Source organism: Tribolium castaneum, chromosome 4 (assembly GCF_031307605.1).
Source record: "Tribolium castaneum strain GA2 chromosome 4, icTriCast1.1, whole genome shotgun sequence".
In the NCBI taxonomy this organism is placed as follows: domain Eukaryota; kingdom Metazoa; phylum Arthropoda; class Insecta; order Coleoptera; family Tenebrionidae; genus Tribolium; species Tribolium castaneum.
Window position 1 is genome coordinate 2,351,372 of NC_087397.1, and position 26,484 is coordinate 2,377,855.

The 26,484-nt window shown below is 36.6% G+C and overlaps 5 protein-coding genes across 7 annotated transcripts in view; 2 read left to right on the forward strand and 3 right to left on the reverse strand.

The window, feature by feature from the left end:
* The window catches only part of Sema2a (Semaphorin 2a), a 224,207-nt gene extending 212,437 nt beyond the window's left edge, over window positions 1-11,770 (reverse strand). The window contains exon 1 of the mRNA XM_015985155.2: window positions 11,489-11,770. The gene's annotated coding sequence lies outside the window, so the exon portion shown is untranslated. The remainder of the gene's footprint in view (window positions 1-11,488) is intronic.
* Window positions 7,978-8,799, forward strand: LOC103315199 (uncharacterized). 2 transcript variants are annotated; one of them, XM_008203268.3, is made up of 2 exons: window positions 7,978-8,571; window positions 8,625-8,799. In XM_008203268.3, the coding sequence occupies exons 1-2, from the start codon at window positions 8,040-8,042 to the stop codon at window positions 8,708-8,710; spliced, it is 618 nt and encodes a 205-aa protein (XP_008201490.1). In that variant the 5' UTR covers window positions 7,978-8,039; the 3' UTR covers window positions 8,711-8,799. The 2 variants fall into 2 exon arrangements, with proteins under 2 accessions (XP_008201490.1, XP_008201489.1); XM_008203267.3 differs by having other exon boundaries at window positions 7,978-8,799.
* A 9,259-nt stretch (window positions 11,771-21,029) lies between the features above and the next one.
* epsilonCOP (Coat Protein (coatomer) epsilon) lies at window positions 21,030-22,252 on the reverse strand. The gene is made up of 4 exons (XM_962869.5): window positions 22,092-22,252; window positions 21,599-22,045; window positions 21,314-21,538; window positions 21,030-21,256 (listed from the first exon to the last, which is right to left on the reverse strand). Exons 1-4 carry the CDS (start codon window positions 22,191-22,193, stop codon window positions 21,119-21,121), a joined length of 912 nt encoding a protein of 303 aa, XP_967962.1. The 5' UTR covers window positions 22,194-22,252; the 3' UTR covers window positions 21,030-21,118.
* Window positions 22,253-22,352: 100 nt separating this feature from the next.
* On the forward strand, window positions 22,353-23,663 carry LOC103315197 (uncharacterized). Of its 2 annotated transcripts, none has more exons than XM_008203265.3 (2): window positions 22,353-22,509; window positions 22,566-23,663. In XM_008203265.3, exon 2 carries the CDS (start codon window positions 22,572-22,574, stop codon window positions 23,595-23,597), a length of 1,026 nt encoding a protein of 341 aa, XP_008201487.1. In that variant the 5' UTR covers window positions 22,353-22,509; window positions 22,566-22,571; the 3' UTR covers window positions 23,598-23,663. The 2 variants fall into 2 exon arrangements, with proteins under 2 accessions (XP_008201487.1, XP_008201488.1); XM_008203266.3 differs by having other exon boundaries at window positions 22,368-22,509; window positions 22,571-23,663.
* A 604-nt stretch (window positions 23,664-24,267) lies between these two features.
* On the reverse strand, window positions 24,268-25,864 carry fbp (fructose-1,6-bisphosphatase). The gene is made up of 5 exons (XM_962709.4): window positions 25,717-25,864; window positions 25,311-25,513; window positions 25,118-25,262; window positions 24,560-25,066; window positions 24,268-24,507 (listed from the first exon to the last, which is right to left on the reverse strand). The coding sequence occupies exons 2-5, from the start codon at window positions 25,481-25,483 to the stop codon at window positions 24,319-24,321; spliced, it is 1,014 nt and encodes a 337-aa protein (XP_967802.1). The 5' UTR covers window positions 25,484-25,513; window positions 25,717-25,864; the 3' UTR covers window positions 24,268-24,318.
* Between the last annotated feature and the right edge of the window lie 620 nt (window positions 25,865-26,484).

Below are 26,484 nucleotides of genomic sequence, written 5' to 3' on the forward strand. Positions count from 1 at the left end.
ATGGAGCCCTGGAAGATCACAGATCAGTGCCGGATTAGTAGGTACATAGTTTATCTCAGACCGCAACAGGCAACTGGGATCCAATTAGGTTTTACACATCGCATACCTCGAAATTGATGAGAATCTAGCGGAATGTTTCATTTAGCGTGATGCGGTTATTCCCGATCATTCCGTCCGTATTCACTTTATTGAAATAGTTTGTTTGGGGTCGCTGTAATAATGCCATCTAAACAGGTCCAGAAACCGCCAAACACGACCTGCTTGCCAAGTAACGCAAACTTTCGACCCGTCAAGTGACGCGGCAATAATCCACACGGCTCAAATCGGTACGGCCTGCTGGAGGTGGAACAACAAAAGCTGTCCGCATAAATATCACGTTTCAAAATATAATTTGCAATTCGCGAATTTCGCATTGTTTTGGTTCACGCTTTTCAATCAATACACAAATTAGACACAAACTGCTTAACACGCAGTCTTTCCCCCAATTCGAATTCGATGGAGCCGATTTTGAATTATTTTTATTTAATTGTAATCATTTCGGCATTTCGTGCAATCGATGCCAACATACGCTTGAGGACACTTGAAAAACAAATAAAAATGCCGTGTAATAATTCATTGCTTCGTTTCCTCACAATTATGATCTTCGACTGCACTGTATTTATGGAGTCACGGACAATTAATTTCCGAACAGTAGATGTGGCTTCCCTGGATCATAAATTGCTCATAAAAGAAGACCACGACTATTGATTTATTAAACATCATAAAGAGTGAAAATGAAGCAGGTTTTCGTCTTATTTGTTAGCACGGAACACGTAATTTCGCACACTTTCAGCGCAAAATAAATACGTTGCGAGGAACGGGAGTGAAGTTTCAGGTAATACAAAACCGGTGGTCGAAAATAAAAGAAAAAATTGTTTCACTTCACTGCTGCCAGACAGGAAACGTACTAAGCATTTTTTGCTCTAAAATCAAATTCTATGCAAAATCATGATCGTAACTACAGTGGAGTCCGAAAATACGACTCTATTACCAAATATTTACCTTTCCTAAGCGTTTATTCAGCAAAAACTTAATTATTGCGCCCAATTTCTTAATTCAATTATGTCAAAAATTATTGTATTTTTGCAAGTTCTGAGGATTTAAACACGTTTTTAGACTAAAAATCAAGTTTTTCTTCCTGTTTTTCTTAAAGTAAAACGAAAAAAGTATTAAGAAATGACCGAAAATTTACCTTTTCTAAGCGTTTATTCAGCAATTACTCAATTATTGCGCAAAATTTCTTAAAAAGTAAGTAAGCCAATAATTTTGTAAGTTCTGACTTTAAACACGTTTTTATACCAAAAATCCAGCAATTTTCTTCCAGTTTTTTAAACCAGAAGGAAAAATTCACCAAATGTGGTCGAAAGTGAGAAAAAAGTATCTTTTCTAAGCATTTACTTAGCAAAAACTCAATTATTGTGCAAAATTTCTTAATAAGTAAACAAATAAATCACAAAGTTACGTCAAAAGTGACATTCTTTTGCAAGTTCTGAGGATTTAAACACGTTTTTAAACACAACAAATCTTTTTTTTATGTTTTTATTAAACTTGAACGAAAAAATGAACAAATTTAATCAAAAATAACCAAAAACCTAAATTTTCTAAGCAAAAACTCAATTATTGCCCCGATTTGTTAAAAGAGCCGGTTAATCAATATTTTTGCAAGTTCTGAGAATTTAAACACATTTTTAGACCAAAAGTTAAGTTATTTTTTATTAAACTAGAACGAAAAAATCACCTAATTTGGTCAAAAATAACCAAAAATTTAGTGATTGCGCTAAATTTTTAAAAAGTAAGCCAATAATCACAGAATGATGTGCAAGTTCTGAGAATTTAAATACGTTTTTTAGTTCAAAAATCAAGTTTTTCTTCCTATTTTTATTAAATTATAACGAAAAAATTACCAAATTTGTTCAAAACTGACAAAAAATGTATCTTTCTCAAGCGTTTACTCACCAAAAACTTAATTATTGCACAAAATTTCAAATAAGTTAGCCAATAAATCACAGAATTATGTCAAAAATAACATTTTTTTGGCAAGTTCTGATGATTTAAACAAAATTTTTAGCCAAAAATCAAGTTTTTCTACCTGTTATTATTAATCTAGAACAAAAAATTACCAAATTTCGTCGAAAATGACAAAAATGGATCTTTTTTAAGCGTTTATTTTGCAAAAACTAAGCAAAAAATAAACCAATTAATCACACAATTATGTCAAAAATGACATTATTTTTGCAAGTTCTGAGGAATCCAACATGATTTTAAACTAAAATTCCTGATTTTTATTTAACTATAACGAAAACATCACTAAATTTGGTCGAAAATGGCCACAAATTTTCCGTTTCTAAGCTAATATTCAGCAAAAACTCAATTAGTGCGCCCAGTTTCTTAAAAAGTAAGCACAAAATTATGTCCAATCATCAAGTTTTTCTTACTACTTTAATTAAACTAGTACGAAAAAATCACCAAATTTGGTAGAAAATGACCAAAAATTTGAATTTTCTAAGCGTTTATTCAGCAAAAACTCAATTATTACACCCAATTTCTTAAAAAGTAAGTCAATAAATCAGAAAATTTTGTCAAAAACGATATTATTTTTCCAAGTGCGAAGACTTAAACACGTTTTTAGACCAAAAATCAAGTTTTATCTCATTACGTTCCCCAACATATTTCTCAAAATTCGGTAAAAAGTTCGTTATAAACGGCAAAATTGCCGTTTAAGCCAAATTCAGTTCGTTATAACCAGCCTCCACTGTATTAATGGAAAAAATTCGGAAATATAGAAGAGCCCTTGGAGGAGCTTTTCCGTGTGGGCGATAAAAGTGCGACTTGGCCGTTAATCCGTGTTGGGCCAGCGTTCCCATTTGCATATCAGATTCGGGTCATTAAATCGCAATCCGGCGAGCCTATCGAGCAATGTCAATTTATGCCTGAAATTCAGTCGTCCAAAGTCAGTGAGCTTTTGTAACGCGATAACCATAGACAATCACATGTGGAATGATCGAACTATGCTCATGTTTGAAACTCGGCGCAGTACACGTTCAAATTTAATATCCGCACCGTGACATCTGAACGGAGGCGCACAAAGAGCTGCACTGTTGACGTTCTCTGTTCATCAACTAACTCATCATCGTGTTGGTTGATTAGACTTAAACTAAACATTCCTGCCAATGACGGATGGATGGGACGTGTGTGCTAACTCGACTCCATTTATTTAAATGATTTCATTTGCGCATCGTCATGGCGGAGCTATTCCATTATACAGAGTAATTACTAGTTCTCTCGTTTCTTTTACCGGCGGACACAAGACTCGAATTGCAAACGCAGTTTTTTCACCGTTAACTGAATTTCAGTTATTCACTCGCATGAAACACGACTCTCTTTTATTTCATTCAGCCGGTGAATATTCAACTCTGATGAAAAAATGATTATTTTCTGATTTATACAACTAACTTCGCTGCGGTCGGATTGTCCACAATGAATGCTCCGCTCGGGATTTTATTCCCGATTGCTTTTACAATTTTTAAAACAAAACAAATGAAATATTTCGGGTCATTGTTAAAGCGCTTATCGTGACTGTCATGTACTCACGCTGAAACGTAATGGAGACGATGCTAAATACAGCCAGAGCTGGACCCCATTTACATAAATAATGCAAAAATCGCAAAAAAATTAATCACCACATTCCTTTGCATCTCGAAAAGTAATTAATATTTCGCAAAAATGAGCTCTGTGAAAATAAATAAACGGGCTTAAATGTTTCCGTCCGGGTTACCACTTTTTGCAATTAATTGCAGCGATGCATTTGCATAAAGCGTCCCTTAATTCAAGGAAAACCCGCTGCAACAGTGGCACTTTTCAAAGTTTGCCGGAATTAGCATGCGAAATATATTTGTTTTGGCAATTAGCTCGCATCTTCCTTTTTAATTTCTCCGGTTCGTAGTGCGACTACTGACGCGTTTGTTCAAGATAACGAATAATTTCAACATCAAGTTTTACAAAATTACGACTCGTGTTAGCAAGCTTTGTCTTTATGTCTTCTTTTTATTCAGTTTATAGCAAGCCGGTATGCCTCGGGCTTATCTCGTCTTTTTTATTTAACCAGGAAATAATAACTCTGCTGGTTATAGGTCTACGCGTTATTTTCGCGCCGAGCTTTATTTAATCCGGAGATACATCCCGAACCGAGATTACCAAATTAAATCCTTTTATTTTTTATGAAGGCGACACGAACGACAAATTGACACTAAATTAAGATATGTGTCTCTGGCCGGATTTACGGCCCAAATTAAAAATGATAGCTTCGATGAACGCAATTCAATTTGGGGCGTCTGGATGAAGTGGTTGCGTTTTACATTCCGGTTAATGGTTCAATTAAGATAAAAATCTTAGTGTTTTCGGTGTAAGCCCCAGTTAATATTCCGCCCCTTTAGCGCATTTAAACGGCACAAGGGACCCAGCTTTGTTTCCCAGCATTAAATTACAACAACATTCAGACATAATCCCCGAAAAAATCCGACTTAAACAAAGCGAATATTATAGGAAAGTTTGCAAAAAAATGAAGCACTTTGAGTTTCTATAAAGTTCCAAAGTTGTAACAATTAAAGTAATATATATTCGCTTTTATGCAAATGTGCTGGAATCGTCTTAATAAATCTTCCTGCTCTCATTGTAATTTAAATTATATTTTCATTCAGGATGAAACTTTTATAACAAAAAGTGCGAAAAAGGTAGGTCACTCGTAATGTGGGCCATAAATTACAACACTGGCTTATCCTGGAAATTATCTTCAGATTAAATAAATTAGAGCGGTGACAGTCGCGTCTTGACGAAGAAATTACCGTTAACACAATATTTGTTCAACTAATTATACATAACTTTGAAAAAGGGTTTTAAGAGCGTCATTAGCAGACCCTTGTAATAATTTTATTAAAAATATATAAGCCAAAAATACAAGAGAAAATGTTCGAGACGCACTTAAAAAAACTCTCTTATTTTTCTTTAATCAAATTAAATACTTTCCGCAATAAAACGCAAAAGAAATTTTATTTTAGCCGCAAGATATTCAAAAAATAAAACACAACAAAGTTACTTAATTATGTACAAGTTTATTCATACATTTTTAAAACTGGGTTAAAAATAACGCCTCCATAAAGGTAATTGCAGGTTGTAATAGTGCGCATTTTGGTTTAATGTTGTTTTCGAGGAACGATGAACATTTGAATCAATTTATTTTTGTATCTGCCTTAATGCGACATGTATTGCGTGAGGTAGCTTCGTTGTGATTAATGGACAAATTGGTTCTGTTTCCTTCGAAAATTGTTTTGTTTTGGAAACTGTAATTAACCCAAATTACCTAACCAAACGAAGAACTATTTTTATCGACTAGACAAAGTTGAATTATCTTTTCGTGGAATTCTCTTCTAGATGCCGTCTAGTGACGACATGTCGTACTTGCCGAAAACAGTAACTGACTTGCCGAAAACAGTAACGAAATTTTCGTAATTCCTCATTTAATGATGTTACTTCCGAATAATAATTAATGACTCAAGGTTTTTTTAATATGCTGGACGACATGAGAAATGCAACGCCAGTGCTAGTGTCACTGGGTGTATAAATAAGGACAGGCTAATAGTGCGGACGCCCTCGCGGAAATATCAGTCAGACAGCTTTGAATTTGCATTTGGATGCAATTTTGCGTCTCTTCGTCCAAATGTGAAATGAGAAAACACCCACACGCCACCAACCCGGCGTCCGCGTGATGGATGATTCTTAATATTTCACGAAAACGATGGTATCTCTCTACATATCCATCGAACCAGCCAGTAATTTATAATTCATTCCGAATGAGAAATAAGTATCGTTAAAAGCAACGAGTGTATCACCATCGAAGGCTCCACCCCTCGTGTTATACACGCACCATCTTCATAATGCGACCCTAAGTTACTATTAATTACTCCCCACGCACAAAGCACGCACAATATCGTCAAATATTTAAGCAAGGAAGGATACCCGTTTGTTATCGCCAAATCATCCAATAATGGTGGCGCGAATTATTAATGATATCCTTTCTTTGATGAAACCTAAATAGCATAAATATGGCCTTCTTAGACCCGGACCGCTCGCCTATCTTAATTATTATTCCTGCTGCGCCCTAATGACAGGAATCCAACGACGTCCTTCCTGGCATGAAACACTTCCGGTTTAGTTTACGCCGAAATTCGAATAAAACCCGATTATGTGTTAATTACGAATCAATCAATGCCATATTTACCAAAGAGTCGGAATTAATTTTGATTCAAACGTCAAACACAGTCTGCATTTTAATCTCATCATGGCGACAAATTAATTATTTTTGAACTGAAATGTGGAGATAACCTGCCATTACACCAAAAGCGTAAAAATTCCAAGCGCTGAGACAAAGGAAATACCGTAAAAGGGTATAGAGATCCTCTCGACCATCGCAGATTCGTTTAGTCTATGACTATGAGCTAACATTGTTTGCTCGATGTTGATCTTATTTAACATCAAGGAAAGATAATTGGCATCTGAAGCAACGCGAATTCGGATGCGAGCATTTGAACACGGCAAAGTGGATTTGCTTGAAGAAGAATGACAGCATTGTTCAAAAATCAGGTTTCTAAGTCATTTAGCCGCTCTCAAATTCCGAATACGAGAAAATTTCATCGAACCTGAATTTTTACCAACGGCGTCCAACCCCACTGTTTATTAATAGAATAACTGACACCCTTGGATTATTTTAAATTTAGTAGTATTTACAGCCAAACTCCGGAATGTGGGTTTATAATTTTTTTTTTGTATTATTTTTTATCTTTTGCTGTCCCGTCCGTGATTGCAAACATAAAATGTTGTTCTTAATTTTTAAGTTTCGCTGTTTAATACTAATATTGTTAAAGTCTTTATTGCTTAAAACCTGTCTGAATAAATCTTTTAGAGGTAATTTTATACAAATGATTTTTTGTCCCGTCCGTCATGGGTGAACACAAAAAGTAAATTAATCAGAAGTCGATGCACATTGCCTTATTTTTCAGTTTTGTGGTTTCAAAAGTTTCAAAAGTTCCACCTTTTACTTCAAAAAATATTTGTGTCCCGTCCGTCATCAATTAGTATTTCTTTTTCCGGCTCGTATTTCAAATTTTAAAATGTAGTACCTACTCGAAATCAAACGTAAAACAATTTAGTGTCAAAATACATTTGCTTTAACTTTTTTTTAGTACGCTGAACGTATGTAGTATAGTTAGACTTGAATTAGATACAAATTAATTACAAAGTGGTTGAAATAGCAGCCACTGGCCACGCTTTGAAGGGGCATCTGCAGTGCGCTCGCCATACAGGGTGCCTTCTTTATAAAAACAAATAGTACCAATCTGCTTCCGTTAGGATTAACAAGGTGTTATCCCAATTATCGGTTGCAGGGCTAGAACGTAACAGCGACAATGGTTCGCTTGGGGCGAATGCACGTACACCTTAACCGGATTAAACTAATGTGGCGCTCCCAACACCTACCTAATCAACTAATCTGCCTAATTAATGTTGCCGGCATTAATCTCGACCGATAATACCGCAACGATATGTCGCGGCTTTTTGTCAGAACAGCCCTTAGTTGTATTTTTTCTTCCATCGCAATTAATCTAAATTAGAAGCTTCGCCGTCGAACAACTTTTCCATTTGATGCCGTGTTTACAGACAGTTTTGCGCCAACAACAAGCTCGGTTTGTGCAAATACTTGAAATAAGCACGGCGAGGAGCGCGTCACGTGATGGGTTTATAAACAACAATATGCAAGCGGTGCGGTCAATGTTTGTTAACAAACTCGAGAGCGTGTCGTGTTTCTCTAATTTAATTCAGAAATTCTACCTTTCCAACACGAAAACTAATCAAGCTCCATGGCTGGGCTCAAGCCCAGCATTTTTCCGCGAGGAGGCTTCCGCCACTGTCTTCTGTCAGTTAGTGTTTGTCAAAAGTGAAATTTCAGTCTCATGACCAATTTTGAAATGTTGTGTTTAGAAAAAAGCCCGTACAACTTGCGCAACAAAGGTCCGAAGCGGAAACACGCCCCTGACGAGGGCAGCATCGAGAGGAAACGTCTGCGGAACTTTGACTACATCGCAGCTTTGCCTGACGAGCTCCTTCTGTACATTTTCTCCTACTTGGACGTCAAGGACCTGTACTACAACGTGCGTCTCGTGTGTCGCAAATGGCGGCGGATCGCCATGTTGTCGTCGGCGTGGAAGAGCATCATGGCGGGCAATGAGGTCCCCACGCACGTGCTGCACAACTGGATCCAGTCCTCGCCCGTGATCAAGCATTTCAGGATCAGCAACAGGAACGACGCCGACGTCATCCTGGAGGCCGTCTCCAAACACTCCAACCACCTGGAGTCGATCACCATCGAGAACTGCTGGGGCTCCTCGCAGAAAATCTCCATCCAGAGCACGACTCTGTGCAAACTGTTGACGCGGTGCAAGAAACTCGGAAAGATCAATTTCGAGAGAGTGAAAATACGCTCGTGTAAATTTTTCAAATTGCTGGCAAAACGCAGGAATAACGGCAAATTCTTGCAGTTGTGCTACGTCGGACCTGTCACGCCCAAACAGTACAACACGCTGAAGGAATCTTGCTCGGGCTGGATATTTACCGAGTTCATTGAAATCGTTTGAAGTGTCCAAATAATTAAGATGAAAATGTTTGCAGTTTACTCTAGGTGTAATTGACATGAATTAAAGCAATCAAACAGTCGCACAGCCATTTTTACTCAAATTGTTGGAGCCCGAAAAAAGCCAAATTTTTTGCGAAACTTTTTCCAGAAAAATGCACATAACCCCGAATATTCAAAATTTTAGTAATGTTAAGTTTCTCTCAAAATTCGGTTTATATTTAATTGCGACAAAAGAGTTTTTGAGAGAGGATAACCACTTAAACTGAAGTAATTCATTGAAGTCTAAAATTTACAAACCATGCCTTTTAGGCGATAACATAAAATACTGACGTAATACAATAACTAAATATTTTTTGGAGAGTATTTTTCTAGTTCCTGGAAGTTTAGAAAATGAAAATCCAGAAGGAAATTAACTAGTAATATTTTTTATCTTCCTAACTTTTGATGTCCCGTCCGTTATTGCAAACATAAAATGTGTTTCTTATTTCTTACGTTGTTTAATTAACTGTCTAATTTTAATATTGTTAATGTCTTCAATAATAAAAACGTGTCTGTATAAATTTTTTGGAGCTATTTTCACACACAATTTTTTTTGTCCCGTCCGTCATGTCGTTGCACGTTACTTTCCACCTTTTACTTTAAAAATAGTTGTTGGAATTAGTGCCTTTTAAATTAACAAATTTATTTTGTTCAACGATACAGTATGAGGTCTTTTTTGTGTCCCGTCCGTCATCAGTTTTTATGTCTTTTTCCTGCTCGTATTTAAAATTTTAAAAATGTGGATCTAATTATAGGTTGAGCGTTAGAAAAAATTACTTGTAGTGATACTGTTCGCAAAAATAAAAAAAAAATCTAAAAATTTGTGCAAAGTGTCCCGTCCGTTAAAATGGAACCGAGGTAAAAATCTAAAATCCGGGTTCAAGTTATAACATCTATCGCGGATGCTGGTTAAACCGCTCCCAGTCAAATTAAGAGTTGAGTATTCAAACGAGGTAATCACAAGTCGTGATGCACTAAACGTTTTATCGCGTGAACTACATTCTAATCAACTCAAACAGAACTCAAGACAAACTTTTCACTCGTTGCACCCCAATTATGAGCACAGTTAGCAACCCAGCCCTCTCTCGTTGTAAATGAATGTGAAAAAACAGTTTTAGCAGGCGGGCTGGGCGTGTAAATGTTGCAAATTCAATTTTCAGTTTGGTTTTGTGTGTTTGTGAGACGAGCTGTAATTATAATCACGATACAATCGCCTCGGATAAATCCCTTCGGCGCTGAACGTCCCGTCGAAGGTAAAAAGATTAGGGTTGCGAAGCTTTCACCATAATTAATAGTCGGCATATCGCACGATCTATAATTTGTATGAAACTGTCCACGTAAGGAATGCATTTTAATTAAAAGATAAAGACAGGCTTTTACTTAATTATCCGTCAAGCGGAGTTATTCAGCGAGATTTCCAACGTTTCCCCTTTGTGCAATAAATAAATCGAAGCTTTCGATAAGATCGCCATCTCGCAGCTCCCTAACTTGAGGTGTGTATCACACTCGTAATTTCGACGCTCGACTTAACCCTCTGACAGGAACTCACCGGCTTATACCGAACCTTCCCAGCCGATAACAAATTGTCCGTGTAATTCGGATGTACAGTTTTTTACGCCGATTCTCCAACAACCAACACGAAATTATACCGCTTTAAAAACCACACTTCTCGGCTTTTAACGACTTTTGCCCCAACTTCGGGGTTTGTTTAGTTTCAATCAAATATTCAACCCTAAGCAAAGTTTCGATATACTTAAAGGGCGTTTATATAATTTCCGACCCTAAAGTTTGCATGACAAACATTTCTTGCAAACCAATCACGCTAGTTCCCGATACCTCTTCTGGCGTGCCCCAAAAAGTTTTTGACCAGAATTCAGATAAATTTCAAATGAAATGAAAACATGCTTTTAACTTTATTCAGCAATAACGAAAACAAAATAAAACAATCTAAATTAACTTAAATTAATTATTCCATTTTAACAATTTCTAAACAAAATTATTGAACTATTTTACAACATAAAAGTTTAGTCTCTGGGGCAAATTGGGTAAAAATTGACAAAAATCGAGATAATCTAAAGATTGCGCGAATTGGACCATTCCTGTGAAAAGAATTTAACACCTCAGGTGAAGGAAACAAATTCTTGGAGATTTGCATATAGACGACCCATATTTTCAAGTCAGCTGAACGCGGCACATAGTTCAAGCAACCAAGCGGCAAATTACATTCATTCCTGAACCGTACAATTATAAACTTGATGTTTAATAGCTGTCTCGTCTGTCCAAAGTTTCAAATATTTGTGAGTTAGAAAGTAATCCGTCAGAATAAAACTCGCAGCCATCAATCCAAAAATCTCTAAAATTCAAGCTAATCCAGTTTAGATTCACAAAGCGCGCCTCGGATGCTAAAAAATGAAAATTTCTCCGCAACGTTTACGTTCTTATTGAATAAAAAATAATGTTCTTCATATTTTTCCTCGCAAACGGATGATAAATAAACCCCGCTTTAAGTCTCCGGGCGATCTCGTCGATAATCATTCAAGTTGTCGCAACCATGGACTGCATTATGAATTCGTGATTAGTTGGGCAAACAGTCCGGGCAACATTAAAATAATTATAAACGTGCTGTAACCGCTTAGCCCTCGCATTTAAAATGCAACCTCCGGTTGTAATCCCGTCCGAAATTGAAACGTAACCGCTCGAGAATAAAACATGTAAACAATGTGAGATTACCTTAAAATTATCCTGCAATCCTTAATTAAGCGCGTCCGCGAGCGCAGCTAAGTTAGTCCACTAGCACCGGCACTGAGGGACGGCACGTGCTATTGAGCTATTTGTGCTTTCCTGCAAAAGTGCATAAGTGGGTGAGTGGCATTGCAGCAGGAAGGAGTCGAAGGGCCTGGTGCCCACCTCGCGCGCTCTGGCATGCAAGAGCTACGACGACGATCTATCGCACACACACCGAGTGCGACCACGAGCCCCAGCGTTACCGAACTGAAGAGGGCGCTACACGCTGGCTCCACGCGACCTGCAGCCGAGAGTTGCGCAGCAGGAATGGGAGACTTGGGGCTGCTTGCGAGACTTCGATCTGTACACTCAGCGCCAAAATGACCCAAGATTAATTGTTTCCAGGCGTGATTGCCAATACAACCATCGTTAATAATTTCCCACCCAGAAAAAGCTCACTGAAAATTAATTCACAGGAAAAAACTATTTCTACTGTCGTCAATGAATTCATATGGTGGTGTGGGTTTATTTCCGAAAAATTGCGCTTCTTCACCCTGTTTACACGGCTTTGAGACACCAGTTGTTTTTCCTGAAGGCGCCCCTTTGTAATTAATTTTTCAGCATTTCAGTAATCAAATCAATTCCATTTTCAGCCTTTTTGCCTTAATGTTTGTGTTTACGACGCCTAATTTCAAGTCTTTGAGCCCGGGTTAAAGTAATGACAACAAAGTAAAATTAAATAACAGTGATAATCAAGGACAGTTACATGTTTTGTTGAGGGAGCCTTTTCAAAATCGTCCCTTTTGATCATTTCGCCACAAAGTAAATCAAGGAAAAAAGGCATTATGAATCTAATTTAATTTTATTATATCGATATTTGTGGCGTTGAAGCTCCGAGAATGAAAATCAAAGATAAAAACTGGAATGAAAGCACGACACAATGTTCTGTACGCTTTAATGCCTTTTGTCGGAACTAATGATTCGTCTGATTAATTATTGAAATTGGAACAGTTAGCTTTACTAACAAACAACAGCAAAAACATTGTAAAAACTAGGAAATAAATGAAACCTCGCTAATGATGCTTTAAGCCACAAAAGCTTTTCTTGCGTAATTACTGCTGCAAAAAATCCGAAAAATGCAAATTTCAACGTGGCCCAATTATGCCATAAATTAATCAAAATCTTATAGCTAAATAATGTCCGAATTCCACCCTTTAAACTCTACAAACTCTTTAAAGCTGAATTTGTAATTGCTTAGACCTAAAATACTGGTAATTAAATTTATGGCCGCTGGCAATGCAAAAGTAAAATTCTTGGATTTTATGGCTCTTCCCCTCGCAGCACTTTACCGTCCGAAATGATTTTTGGTGTCGCTTTTTTAATCGATGAGCTTAGAACATTGGACATAAATACATGCAGCTTCAACGGCACGCCGTGCAGTTATTTATGGTCAAGTCGTTTATTTTACACCGACCTACGAAACAATAGCGCTTTGAGATAATCCCGAATACCTCAAACGCGCTATGACCAGCGAGCACAACGGCTCATAAATTTGCTGTTATGTGGTAATTATACAAAACATTGTCTCTTAACAATGCGACCCTGCGACGGTCAAGAGGCTGGACGGCATTCCCTCGCGAACACTCCCAGCGCCAAGACTAAGTGAAATCCCATACACGCGACTTAATTTCATTACCAGATGGGCGGCCCCGGCAAATGCTCCCATTAATAAATAAAACAATGCGCCCAGACAAGTTCTATTTCCAAAATTTTGGAACGAAACATATTAATGATGTTTGTTTTCTTCTGTAATTTTGTTCGATTTTGTGATCGAGTGCGCGCTTTAATTATTGCAAGTGCAGCAGGAATTCCGCACATTTGGTTTTTTGCGATCGCTGGACGTAATTTCGAAAGATTAACTGTGGTCATGCGTTTCGAAAACTGCAGGACAGTGCAGCCGTGACATTTAAAAATCTTTCGCCGCAACTCGGCTGGAAACCACGCTGGAACCTGCCAAGCTAAATCCACTAAATTATTGTGATATGTTGGCTTTTCAAGAGATTTTATATAATTTGCATTAAAATACAACAATTATTGTCCAAATTTCAATCGTGTCCTGCCCTTGTATTAATAAATCTTGTCAGTTTTTCCGCTGCCGTTTTTTTAATTGACTTTTAATTTACAATTGGAGAACGACAGCCATTTCGGTTATAAAACATGACAAATGAGAGCAATTTGTCCCAATATAAAATCAGGACCTTTATCAGTTTTTAATTATTCCATAAACATACGTCAAACAGTTTGGACCAATCTGATTCGTCCGTTACTAACAAATTACCCAAATGGAAATAGTACTATAAATCAATACACTCCAATGGTCGCAAAAATTGTTTTCAATCCATGCGAAACTATTCAACACTAAACACATGAACTTGTTATTAAATAACCGGGATATTATCGCGAAATGCGGCGAAATGTGTAACTTGTGTTAATTAAACTAAATTTTAATTAACAATTCGTAGTTATTGGCTCGAACAATTCGGGAGTTTTTCTTTCAAAATCAGTTCAAAACGCGGCCACGGACGCCAAAACGAAAACAAACTTGAGGAAAAGTTGGAGAAATTAAGTAATAGAAAGTAATCGATTCACAATTTATCCACGATTTTTGAACCCAAGTGTAATAGAAAGCCTGAAATTTTCTTAGAAAGCAGCGAATTCCAGATGTTCGGGCCGACATTTACAAAATAATCAAACACCAATTTTTTGCTCAGTTTTAATCGCCTTATGATTGGTCTGTTCTACAGTTGGGAGTGCAATCTCCCTCCCCGATACCCAATGACAAACGCTTCAATCGCCTTGCAGTTTTTTGTGCACCAAATAAACATGTAGGAGGTGATTTTTATATTTTAATTGGTCAATTTTTCATTCCTGGGACAAATGATACACCAGTGAACCGGTTTAAGGGCAGGTCTTATTCACAGAACTGGATTTCGCCTTAGATGCGAATAAAATGGTCGATTATGCGTATGGTTTATGAAATAATTTGATTTTTTTGACGAAAACACACTTTTTCTCAATTCATTACAAAAAAAATCTACAAGAATCCTAAAAAGTAGGACTTTCGCACAACTAATTTTGACACTTCAACGTAAATTAGGACTTATACAAAAATTGTTTAAAATTAAAAATAATAATGTACAAGAATTAAAGTATGTATATTTTCAAAAATTAAAAGTCCAAAAACTGACAAAAGAACTTTAACGCCAAAAAACTACAAAAATACAAAAAACCATAAATATTGAAACTGAAGTTTTGGAAAACTAGGTGACGGAAAAACAAAAATTGAAACATTAGATTCTGAATAAAAAACTGCGGAGAAACAAAAATATTTAGATATAAAAAAAATATTAAATTAAAAAATCTGGTGTATCTACTGGTTTTAAACTAAATACACGTACTAATAAAAAAATGAGAAAAGTATTTTATTTTAAATTAGGAAGGTTAAATACAACTGTAGGATGTTTAAAAATGGTCGCAAAAATGGTTTTCCATTCACTTGTTATTAAATAACCGGGATATTCGTAATTATTGGCTCGAACAATTCGGGAGTTTTTCTTTTAAAATCAGTTCATACCGCGGCCTCGGACACGAAACCGCAAACAAACTTGGGAAAAAGTTGGAGAAATTAAAATAGAAAGGAAAACACGGTATTTCACTTTTGTAATAATCAATCGAAATTGAAAATGTCACTCCGGCCTGAATAAAACTTTAAATTGGGTTCGACTCAAGTTGCTATCTTTAATTAATTCTGACGTTGATTGACAATTATTCCCGGGGAAAAAACGCCTTTTGCTCTAGTCAGTGTTGTTAAACACAATGACAATTACCAAACTCAATCAACTTATACGACTGCGGCCCGACATGGGACATTAAGCTGCTCCCATAAGGCACGAGATTAAAGAATTTACAACTTGTTTCATCGGTTTGCCTACAACAAATTACTTTATTGCTTGCTGCACATAAAGTTTTATTCGAGCGTTAATTGCGAATGCAGCCAACATCAAAAGTATTTTTAATCACGACTAAAAATCGCTCGAATTTATGAGGAAAAATCCGCCTTTTTTTAAAAGATTACATCATAAAAATCACTCACGGAACGGCATTCAATTTCATTAAACACTCAAAGCGGAAGCACCCCACTTCCTTGATATAATATCAGTGGAGGTAGCTGGGATTCGGGGTGGAAATAAAGATATTAGCTTCATTAGCGATAGTGAAAGGACCGAGTTTCCAAACATAAATGTCTTAACGAATCCACTACGTGATATGAATAATGCCTTTATTAATTTGTGTCGCGCGCGTTTTTAATGAATTAGTAATTAGATTTGTGCTTACTTTGCTTTCTATCGTAATTGGAGATTTTCTAGTCGAATCGCACTACAACTATACAGATCAGACTCATTAAATGCACACCCACAGCAAGTAATTACAGGATAAGTAATTTGATCCTTCCGAATTAATTCTCGCATTACTTCGACGCGATAGTTGCAAGCGCACGATTATTCAATTTGAATCACTCTCATTACTACACCAATTTTAACGTTTTGTTAGAAATAATTACTTACCAATTTTAAACTCCAGTAAAGTTCTTTAATTAAAAATTCCCCGAGAGTTAGTTCCCTGTCTTTTTGTTTTCTCCTGGGCAAACATTAAACGAAAATTGGACTAGAAATATCAGAAGTGCAACCACTACCGGAATAGAAATGTGCCTAAGATTTTGCAAAACGGTGTTTTAGAATTTTAATTTGTTGTATTTTAAATCAAATCAGTTGCTAGTTCTGTGTTCACTATTGAAATTTTCCACCTAGAGCCAGGCTTATTGGATTTGGAGCGGGTCGGGTGTGCCGCCAAATTTGATAAGAAAAATAACCGGAATTTTATTTGACGGATCCGCGCATGTAAAGCAACTTTTTCAGCAGCCATCCGAAAATTAGATTTTAAATCAGTCCCTAAACAAAGCAAAAGTCCGCCGCGCTGTCAGCCCCACATGTTGCTGTTGAAAATTTCCAAAGTGAGCCGTTACGTATTATAAAACAAAGTAAATTTATCAAATTGGGGTGGGCGACACGTGAGAGTAACAGGTTGGTGTTCAAAGGGCTGACAAAAACCAGTTGCGGAAATTAGGGAGCGGACTTAAAAGATTTGCACTGTGTCGTTCCTTTTGCAATATTTTTATTCGTGTGTTTGCGCGATCGATAATGCAATTTGCTTTAAATGAATGAGTTTTATTTTTCCATTACGCTCAAAGTTGGCAGTAAACGTTGAGGGTTATTATGAATCGGTGAATGCGAATGGATTAAACTTTGCGTTTGTTTTTGATAAAATTGTTATTTCCGCGCAAAAAATTCATTGTTTTCATTCAGGGCTTTTATTTTAAATAAAAGCCAACTTCTGGAATTGCATCGCGATCATTCGGGTTTTACGCTGATGGAATATTTCTGTTTATCTCTTGTAGACAAACGGAGATCGGCCACGGGATAAAACCGCAAACATGGCACAAATCGTGACACTCAATAGCATAAACCTCTATCATACCCATCTATCAGGCACAAAAACGGTGCCAAGCGGCTGCAGTTTAATAATAATAATTTTTTATAACACATATTTAGAAACCAAATTTTTGGGAACCTAAATATTGTTCAAAATTTGCTGTTGTAAAATTAGTTGCGAAATGTTTGAGTTTAGACACGAACTATTTGTGAGAATCAATCTTTATCAAAAACAAGTCGATCCACAATTTATCCACGATTTTTGAACCAAGTGTAATAGAAAACCTGAAATTTTCTTAAAAAACTGCGGAATTCCTAATGCTCGGGCCGACAATTACAAAATAATCAAACACCAATTTTTTGCTCAGTTTTAATCGCCTTATGATTGGTCTGTTCTACAGTTGGGAGTGCAATCTCCCTCCCCGATACCCAATGACAAACGCTTCAATCGCCTTGCAGTTTTTTGTGCACGAGATAAACAAGTAGGAGGTGATTTTTATATTTTAATTGGTCAATTTTTCATTCCTGGGACCAGTGACTCAGTTTTAGGGCAGGTCTTTTTTACAGAACTGGATTTCGCCTTAGATGCGAATAAAATGGTCGATTATGCGTATAGTTTATGAAATAATTTGATTTTTTTTGACGAAAACACACTTTTTTAATTTATTACAAAAAAAACAACAAAAATCCTAGAAAAGTAGGACTTTCGCACAACTAATTTTGACACTTTAACGTAAATTAGGGCTTGTGCAAAAATTGTTTAAAATTAAAAAAAAAATTAACTTGAATTAAAGTATGTATATTTTCAAAAATTAAAAGTCCAAAAACTGACAAAAGAACTTTAACGCCGAAAAACTATAAAAAAACAAAAAACTAAAAATATCGAGACTGAAATTCTGAAGAACTAAGTGACGGAGGAACATATAAATTGAAACATTAGATTCTGAAAAAATAACTACGAAGAAACAAAAATATCTAAAAGTAAAATAAATATTAAATTTAGTGAGATGCTTAAAACTCATTTAAGATACAACAAATCAATTTAGGAATTTATTTGGGAATTTAGGAAAAATAAAAAAGGTGTCAAATATTTTCATTTTTACCAAGACAAGTTTATTTCGAATTTTGAGAATTCTTTAAAAATTGCTTGCCTAAAATCCGTTCTCTAAACATATTGAAGGCCGTACCAAAAAAAAAAAAATTAAAGTGTCTTTTATTTCCAATTAATCAACAAAGTCCACGAAGCTAGAGCCTAACCTGTGATAAATAAAAATAAAAGGTCACTCTTGGAGTGGGTTACAGGTAATACACTTGTGATCTCTCCAGGGACGTTTCTTAATTAAGTGTTCTTCCAATAAATAAGCTTGGATAGCTTGTGCACAATAGGAGCTGCAAAGACAAAAGCGTCCGAGTTTGAGAATCTGGCAAATGTGAGTGTACGTCTAGTCAAGCAAAGAAGTTTTTGTTTATTTTTGATTTATGAACGTCTGTTTGGTAGTTGATTATCCAACTAGTGTGCTCATGGAGAATGTATAAGCGCGAAGAGTTTTTTAATTTGGTTTGGGCCATCTATAAATCAGGTTCGGTTCTCGCTTGTCGGCCCTGAGGCTCGATGGACCAATGTGTTCATTTCTGGCGTCCTCCCATGATATTTATGAAAGCTTTTTACTGTTCATGATTAACACTAATGAAGTATTCATCCATACTGATGGATTTTATGTTTGAACATCCACAAGTTTATAATTTACATCCAAATTATGTTCTCATCTATAATATGCATATATTAAAAATGGACATGTTATTAATTTAACACGCGCTAAGCGCGCTTTTAGAGCCGAATTAATTATTAACAATCAGTTTGGAAGCGGATTAGCACGCCATTAAGCACCGAAGACACATCACTCGCATCTTTTATTGCGCATTATTTGGGTTTTTGCCGATAACTTGCTGATTTATGGACGGTGTACGGCGGTCCCACGGGGAAGAAATAACGGAAACTACAATGAATATAATCTAATGCGTTCTCTGTACCGACAACATATGTTTTCTGCCGCTGATTTATGCGAAAAATGTGCAAATGCCTTTGCTTTTCTACCACTATAACTAGAATTTATCGCGGAATGCGACCAACAAAACTATTATTTTCAGCGGATGAAACTGCATGTGGGAACGGGATTCACCTGATAATCGGAATATATACGGCTCAAGCACCTCCTTGCACTCCCCTTTTTCAAACAGCAAGAACACAGCTATTTGTGATTTTTTGGAAAATGCATAAAATCTCAAATATCGTATGTTATGTTTGGGGAAAATAGCAAACGTGTTTTAAGAAGATATTAGATTAGGTAGGAAATATGGGAGGCGAAATAGAAAATGACGTACATTTTAATTTAAACGTCTGCAAGTAAGACACATTTATCATATTAAAGGTTAATTTATATTTGCTCAGTAAACCTCTGCGAGGTGTTTCGGGGAAATGCTGGCGACCATCAAGATGTCGCTAAGTTTCCTCACAATTTGCTTATTAATATTTGCCAGCACTAAACAGTTTAGCATGTAAATCACATCGTACTGCGAGCTTGAATATTCATATTAAACGCACTTCGCATACACACTGCCATATTTGCATGTCTATTGTTCCAATTAAGCAATAAATTTAATTAATCGCGCTCGGAAAAATGGAAAAGAAGATTAATCGTTTCGATTAGAAAAGCCGCGCTAATTTTCCGGCCGATCAAAGATCAGGTGAACCAACACGTGAGTTTTTCCGGGATGTCTTTCGCCGTGAATTGTAAAAAATTGGAGGCGTGGATCAAGTCAGAAGAGCGACGCTGTGACAAATCGAGTCATCTGCTTGGAGACAGCTGAACCCCTCGACTTCATCTGTTTTCATCTTCTGTGCTACTCTTGGTTTCATGGATTGCTTATTTTCTACTTCCTGCCATAATTTATGTATGAGCTCAAATGGTCTTGAATTTCAAATTAAACTAAGTGCGCTTTTTCAATTTTACGCCGACGGAACACGCCCCAAGTGCACTTTTTTCGCCCAAAGCGGACGATTAGCCCATTCATCCCAAAATGCCGCCTCACCAAACACGAAAATTATTAAAGACAAATGATTGGCATTTTCGAAACAGAAATTAAAATACGAGCAATTAAAAGATTATGGCATTTTTTTCCATTTCATAAGTAGTTATGTGTTAGACAGTACAAAACAGAATTTAAATTTAAATTTTGAAGTTTTAAATTTTGAAAATGATAAACTAGGGCTCCGTATAGTTATGTCGGTTCAGCTACTACTTTGAGACTTGGTTTAATTTTATTTTTTTCGAAGATTAAACAAAGATTTGACTAAAAACGCGTTTAAATCCTCACAACTTGCAAAAATAATCTCATTTTTCACATAATTCTGTGATTTATTGGCTTACTTTTTTAAAAAATTTGCGAGTTTTTGCTGAATAAACGCTTAGAAAAGGTAAATTCTTGGTCATTTTCGACCAAATTTGGTGACTGTTGTGTTCTAGTTTAATAAAAATAAGGAAAAAAGATTATTTTCGGTTTAAAATTCTCAAAACTTGCAAAAATAATGTCCTTTTTGACATAATTATGTGGTTTATTGGCTTACTTTTTAAGAAATTTGTTGAAAAAATCACCAATTTGAGTTTTATGGTGTACCAAACATTTAACAATAAATTCAACATTGGAATATTTAAGACGGTTATTGCTTGCAGAAAATGGAAATTAATTGTCTTATAGTTTAAAATGATGCCAAAAACAAAAAAGTAAGTACACATTTTTTCTATTTTGTACTTTGTAGCCGTATTTGGAACTTTCTTTTGCAATAACTGTTGTCACCGAATATTTTAATACTCCTGACTTATTTCAATTTTTTTAGTCATTTTTTTTTAATATCAACGGTTTCGGATTGTTTTGGGAAAAAACGAATTACGTTTATGGAATGTGGATGTATCATTGGGTTTAAATCAATAAAAACTATAATTGATTATGGGCTTTATTTTTCATGTAATACAATTAACTTAAACGTTATATAATTTTTTTACAGCAAATAATAACTTTTTCACACATTTTACGTCGGAATGGTTGAAACTGAAGGACCATACTGTTTACAAATCCTTGAAAATTCACTTTCTTTCTGTTTTAAGTCTCTAATGTATGGATGATCTGGTTGAGCGTCTTTCAACTGAGACAAATACCTACTTGCAATCTAAAACAAAGAAAATAATTAACAAAAAATGTTACAAACAATTTGACAATCAATTACTTCAGGCGTTTTCCCTGTATGTTTATGTAAAACGATAAGATTGATCAAAGTGTCTGGATAATTAGCATCTTTGTCTAAAGCCTCCTGTAGAGCAGCTTCCGCCTCCTCATACTTCCCCTGACCTAGAAGAGCCACAGCTTGGCCATTAAGCAGCAAAGGTGTAGCCCCATATTTTTCAACCAATTCCTGATAGATATAATAGGCGTCTTGCAGCTTTTCCCCACCCTGTAAAAAATATTTAACAACACAAATTAGTGGTTAATTATTAATAATTTTGCGACCTACACTCGCGTTATTGACCCACGCCTGTGCCAACTGCGTTAACGTGGCATCGTCGTCCTTCTCCTGCATTTCCTTCAACTTCTTCCTGGCCAAATCAACGCGATCAATCTTCAGCAAAATATCAATAATAAAAGCCAAAGCCTCCAAGCTTTCAGACGCGTGCAAAACGCGGTATGCCGTCTCTAGATTGTTCTGATTAACGTATATTGTCGCGGCCACAAGTGCAAGAGTGTCACTTTCGACGTTGGAGGCCAGCTTCTGGTCTATTTGGGCGACAATAGACTCGCGTTTTTGTTTGGAGGATAAATATTCAGCCAGGAGTCTTAAGGGCTGGATTTCCTCGGGTGAGGACGGCTTGATTTCGTCCAGCACTACCAGGAATTTGTTCTGGGCCATGTATGAGCGGTAGGTGAAAATGTCGCGTTGGATGGCCACCTCGGGGGTCGAGGGCTGGAAAAAATATTGAGCAAGCTAATTATGGAAAAGTGGTAAAAACCTTGCGCAGTTTTTGTGCCTCATTTATGCACTGCTGATAATTTCCAATGTAGTAGAAGTTTTTTATTTCAAATAATTCGTCGTCGTGTTGCTGACGCGACATCTTGAACGTCAAACTGACAGAAACTTAACCTTAAATGGGAACGAACTGGGCTTTTATGCTGTGTATATTGGCGGCCTTGCTGCTTAATAATTCGGAAATTCGTCAAACAAACGTACACAAAAATAAATTTTTTACTAAACTTAAGCTTCCTCCCAACTTGTGTGTCAATTAAAATAAAAAAACAGTTAAAAAACGTCTGTTTTTAATAAAAAAATCGTCCGTCTGGTGATTTATTTTTCTGACGTTGGTCGTGGTCAATTAAAGTTACTGGTCTTTAGTTTAAAAAAGTCGTGTTTTTGAAGCTTATTTGTTCTTTGTAAGATACAATTTGTTAAGTATAATCTTCACTTTTGAATAATTTTATTGTTTTAGCACAGAATGGCGTCATTCTCTGTGATAAATTTGCAAGGTTACGAAGCCATAATCCACGAGAAACTTTTCGCAAACATTAAGCAATTAACTTATGTTTATCCACCAACCCAAGACTTCCATGAGGTTTTCAGGGAAGATATGTTTAAAAAAAATAACAAGGCAGCCTTCCAACAAGTCACCAACTACCTTTTCAATGTCCTAAGTCCTGAGTTGACCAGAGAAAAGCTCAAATCCTGGCCCCCATACGACACCAAAGGAGAGCGAGAGTTTAGACAAGAGGTGGTGGCATTTGTTGATTACTTGAATGAAAATTACAAAGCGGCGAACATTCCTAAGCTAATGCCATCTCTTTTTGTTTCACCTGGTGGCATAAAGGTGGCCAAATTCATGTTTAAATTGTCGACGTTCGTCTTGCATGAGCATTTAAAAAAGAACATGAAAGAGGGCAAATTATTGTCTCCCATCAGACCTTGTAAAAATCCAGCCGTTAATGCAATAATTATAGAAAACTTGAATAGAACAACGTCAGTTATAAAAAAAAGAACGTCAGAAACTGCCACCAACTTCCACAAATTCTCGGCAGAGGCATTTGCAGAAGCCCAGCGAATTGTGGAGCAAGTGGAGAGGATTAAAAGACAGGAAATGGCCGAAGTCACCAAGGCGTTAGACGAAGAGAAAAAGAAAAATCTCGAATCAATTGATTTGGAAAAGTTGCAAGGAAAAATGGCACAAATGGAAAATATTAAAAGCATGTGTGAGAGAGCAAACGAGCTCCTGGATGTCATAATGAATGATAATCAACTGGAACTTGATAAAGAAAATACTCCCGACTTGGATTTGCTGCAGTTGTTCAATGATTTAAATGAGTTCCTTGAAAAGGAACGTTTCCAAATACCAACTTTGTTACAGGAAGATATGAAAGATATGGTTCAACGCTTGTCAGAGCTCACAGAAAACTACAAACAACTTATCATTAATATGGAGCACGACAAGAAGGAACTCGAAAAATTGGCAGAAAATTCTGTTATCTAATAAAGATTGAAATTACTTTACATTTTTTGTACCATAATAATAAAAATAAATTTTTTGTATTACCTTTGTACTCGTTTTATTCAATCTTATTACATAGCAGGATGTGCAGAGAATAAAAACAAGTTTTCCGTGCAGTTATTCTCATTTAATTTGTTTTCCAAAGTCAAGGACGGGATTTATAAATACCTTTATTAGATGTAATTGTTTATTGTTGAAGGAAATTGAAAATCCATTAATTGCTGTAAACTTTGCAACAAAAATTATTCAATAAAATATAATTTAATCCAGCTCAAGACCAAAGTTAAAATCTCCAAATTATGTAAGCGGTCTTAAAAAATATTTATACATTTACATACATTCTGCTTTAATGGTCGATAGAAAAGACTTATCAACTGTAATTTCGTAAAACTATTAAAGATGCTGTAACTTTGATGTCACCGAGTATTTTAATTCCGGAACTGGCTCTCAAAGTCCAGCCGGGATTTATTGCATCTTGTGTACAAACACGTATCAGATTGATAAAAACAAACTAGTAATTTAACATCAATTATAGTCTTATTGTTACATAATGCAATTAGAGAATAGTTGTTAAAAAGTGTTTTGCATTTAATAAGAGTCATAAAACACTCACGTAATAAACATGCAACTGCGCCCAAGAAATAAACACCAATTAACTGTAATAAACAAAATTTATTAAAAAATCCAATGAGTATCAAAACATTTATTTCGAGTGCTTCTTAATAACGGCCAGAACCTCCTCCACATCCTCCTTCGAGCCCAGAAAAATGGGACACCTCTGGTGCAAGCTCGTGGGTTGCACGTCCAAAATGGGGATTTTCCCGTTGGAAGCCAACCCACCCGCTTGTGTCATAATAAACGCCATGGGAATGCATTCGTACAACAACCGCAACTGTAACCAAAATTCACAAATTTACCCCAATAACTGTGCTCATGCACGTCACCTTTCCATTGGGGGAATCCCTGGTCGCTGGGTAAATGAAAATGCCGCCGTATTTAATCGTCCGGTGCACATCGGCGACCATGGACCCCACATATCGCGCATTATACGGCTTCCCCTTCGATGGGTCCTTCTTGTTACTGACGTATTCCTTGACCGCGTCGTCCCATTGATGGGTGTAGCCCTCGTTGATGGCGTAGATTTTGCCCCGTTTGGGAATCGTCATGTTCTTATCAGTGAGGATGAACTCGCCCACGGACGGGTCCAGCATGAACCCGTGGACGCCGTTCCCCACGGAGATCACCATCATGGTCGCGCTGCCGTAGAGCGCGTACCCTGCAGCTACCACCTGGTTGCCCGGCTGGAGGGCGTCCTTCACCGACGGGATCGAATTGTCCGTTTTTTTCATTATTGCGAAAATTGAACCGATTGAGACGAGGCAATCGATGTTGGAGGAGCCGTCCAGCGGGTCAAAAGCCACGATGTACTTGCCCCTTTTATCAGTTTCAATCTGGGAAAAATAATAATGAACGCTGAAACAATGATAGTTGCTTCAACTCACTTCAATCACTGTCTCGTTCTCTTCGGAGATCAGCAGAGCGACAGTGTACGAAGAGGACAACATGTTGATGAAGAGCTCGTTGGCAAGGCAGTCGAGTTTCTTCACCTCTTCGCCTTGCACATTTGTGTGGCCCACTGTTCCAAACCTGGACTCTTCATATTATCGGCTGCATTGGAAATGTACAATTACTTACAATTTTGTGATCCCAGCCCTTCGTACAGCACTACTAATTACTTTAACCGCTGTTTGGATGGAGTTTAAGAGTTGGGTGAGCTCCCCTGTTGCATGGGGAGCGTTTTTCTGCTCTGATAACACATATCGTGTCAGGGTGATGCAATTCGAGTCCAAAGCCGCCGAACTTGCCATTGTGGAGGCTTCTCAAGCGACTGAGTCAAGCTGTTGAATGTTTTAGTATTTATAAGATGACCTTTAAACGGGTTTGATAAAGCAACCGTACAGCAAACATATTTATGTTTTCTCCTTGTTTATCTATAGTTAGATAAGGCAATTATATCTATCAGGATTAGGTAATAAACAATACAATTTCCTGCAGGGTTCGGATTTTTCGACAATGGTATTAGTACTATTTATATGCTTACTCTATCCAAGAGATAATAGTCAAAATTATTGTTCCTCAGGGAGAAAAGGGCACTAGTTGTATAATTACTCCTTTTACAGTTATGTATTTGGAGATTTGAACAAATCTTGTGCCCATGTGGAGCTTGAGCGTAGTTTTTTAATCAACTGGATGAAGCTTTCTATCCAGTTATTCTGCTCACTTCTGGCGGTGGAACACAGAGGGCCACCAAATGCACTTTTCCTGCAGCAAACACTTCACCTATGACCTAGTTTTTCTATTCAAATCTTCATTCATAATCAAGAAAAACGCTTGGCTGTTATTTAAGTGCTATGTTAATGAGGCAAGCAATTAATTTTTTAATCGCAGAATTTTTAAACTCAATTACATGGCCACTCGTTCACCAACAAAGCACATATTGATCTCAAAATGCAGCAATTCAAATTTTTTCCCTCTTTACGAGGTGTCATACAATTTATACAAAGAGGAAGTAATTAAGTGTAATTGAATTGGGCCTAATTGGCACTTAAATTGCAAAAGCCAGAAGAAAGGGCACCGACACTAGATATTATTATTTTGAAATTTATTTTGGGGCCACTCTGGAAACGAGAACCATCAGCTGTCGCATTACGTTGTTGTGTTTTTTGTTGGTAATTGGAATTAAGGGTCTTAAATCTTTGACTTATTGTGTGATCGATAATGTTTGTCGGAAGTTGTTATTTTTGGGCATTGATTTAATGCGAATTCGAATGAAAGAGCTAAAATTGAAAGAACCCCGAACAAAACGGGG

Excerpts from the sequence above, each read along its gene's own strand:
- LOC103315199 (XM_008203267.3), top strand. The coding sequence starts at position 8,040 with ATGACCAATTTTGAAATGTTGTGTTTAGAAAAAAGCCCGTACAACTTG.
- epsilonCOP (XM_962869.5), bottom strand. The coding sequence starts at position 22,193 with ATGTCGCGTCAGCAACACGACGACGAATTATTTGAAATAAAAAACTTC. Across the intron at positions 22,046-22,091 it reads AGGCACAAAAACTGCGCAAG|CCCTCGACCCCCGAGGTGGC; the intron begins GTTTTTACCACT and ends TATTTTTTCCAG. Across the intron at positions 21,257-21,313 it reads ATACAGGGAAAACGCCTGAA|ATTGCAAGTAGGTATTTGTC; the intron begins GTAATTGATTGT and ends TCTTTGTTTTAG.
- LOC103315197 (XM_008203265.3), top strand. The coding sequence starts at position 22,572 with ATGGCGTCATTCTCTGTGATAAATTTGCAAGGTTACGAAGCCATAATC.
- fbp (XM_962709.4), bottom strand. The coding sequence starts at position 25,483 with ATGGCAAGTTCGGCGGCTTTGGACTCGAATTGCATCACCCTGACACGA. Across the intron at positions 25,067-25,117 it reads AGAACGAGACAGTGATTGAA|ATTGAAACTGATAAAAGGGG; the intron begins GTGAGTTGAAGC and ends TATTTTTCCCAG. Across the intron at positions 24,508-24,559 it reads GGGATTCCCCCAATGGAAAG|TTGCGGTTGTTGTACGAATG; the intron begins GTGACGTGCATG and ends TTTTGGTTACAG.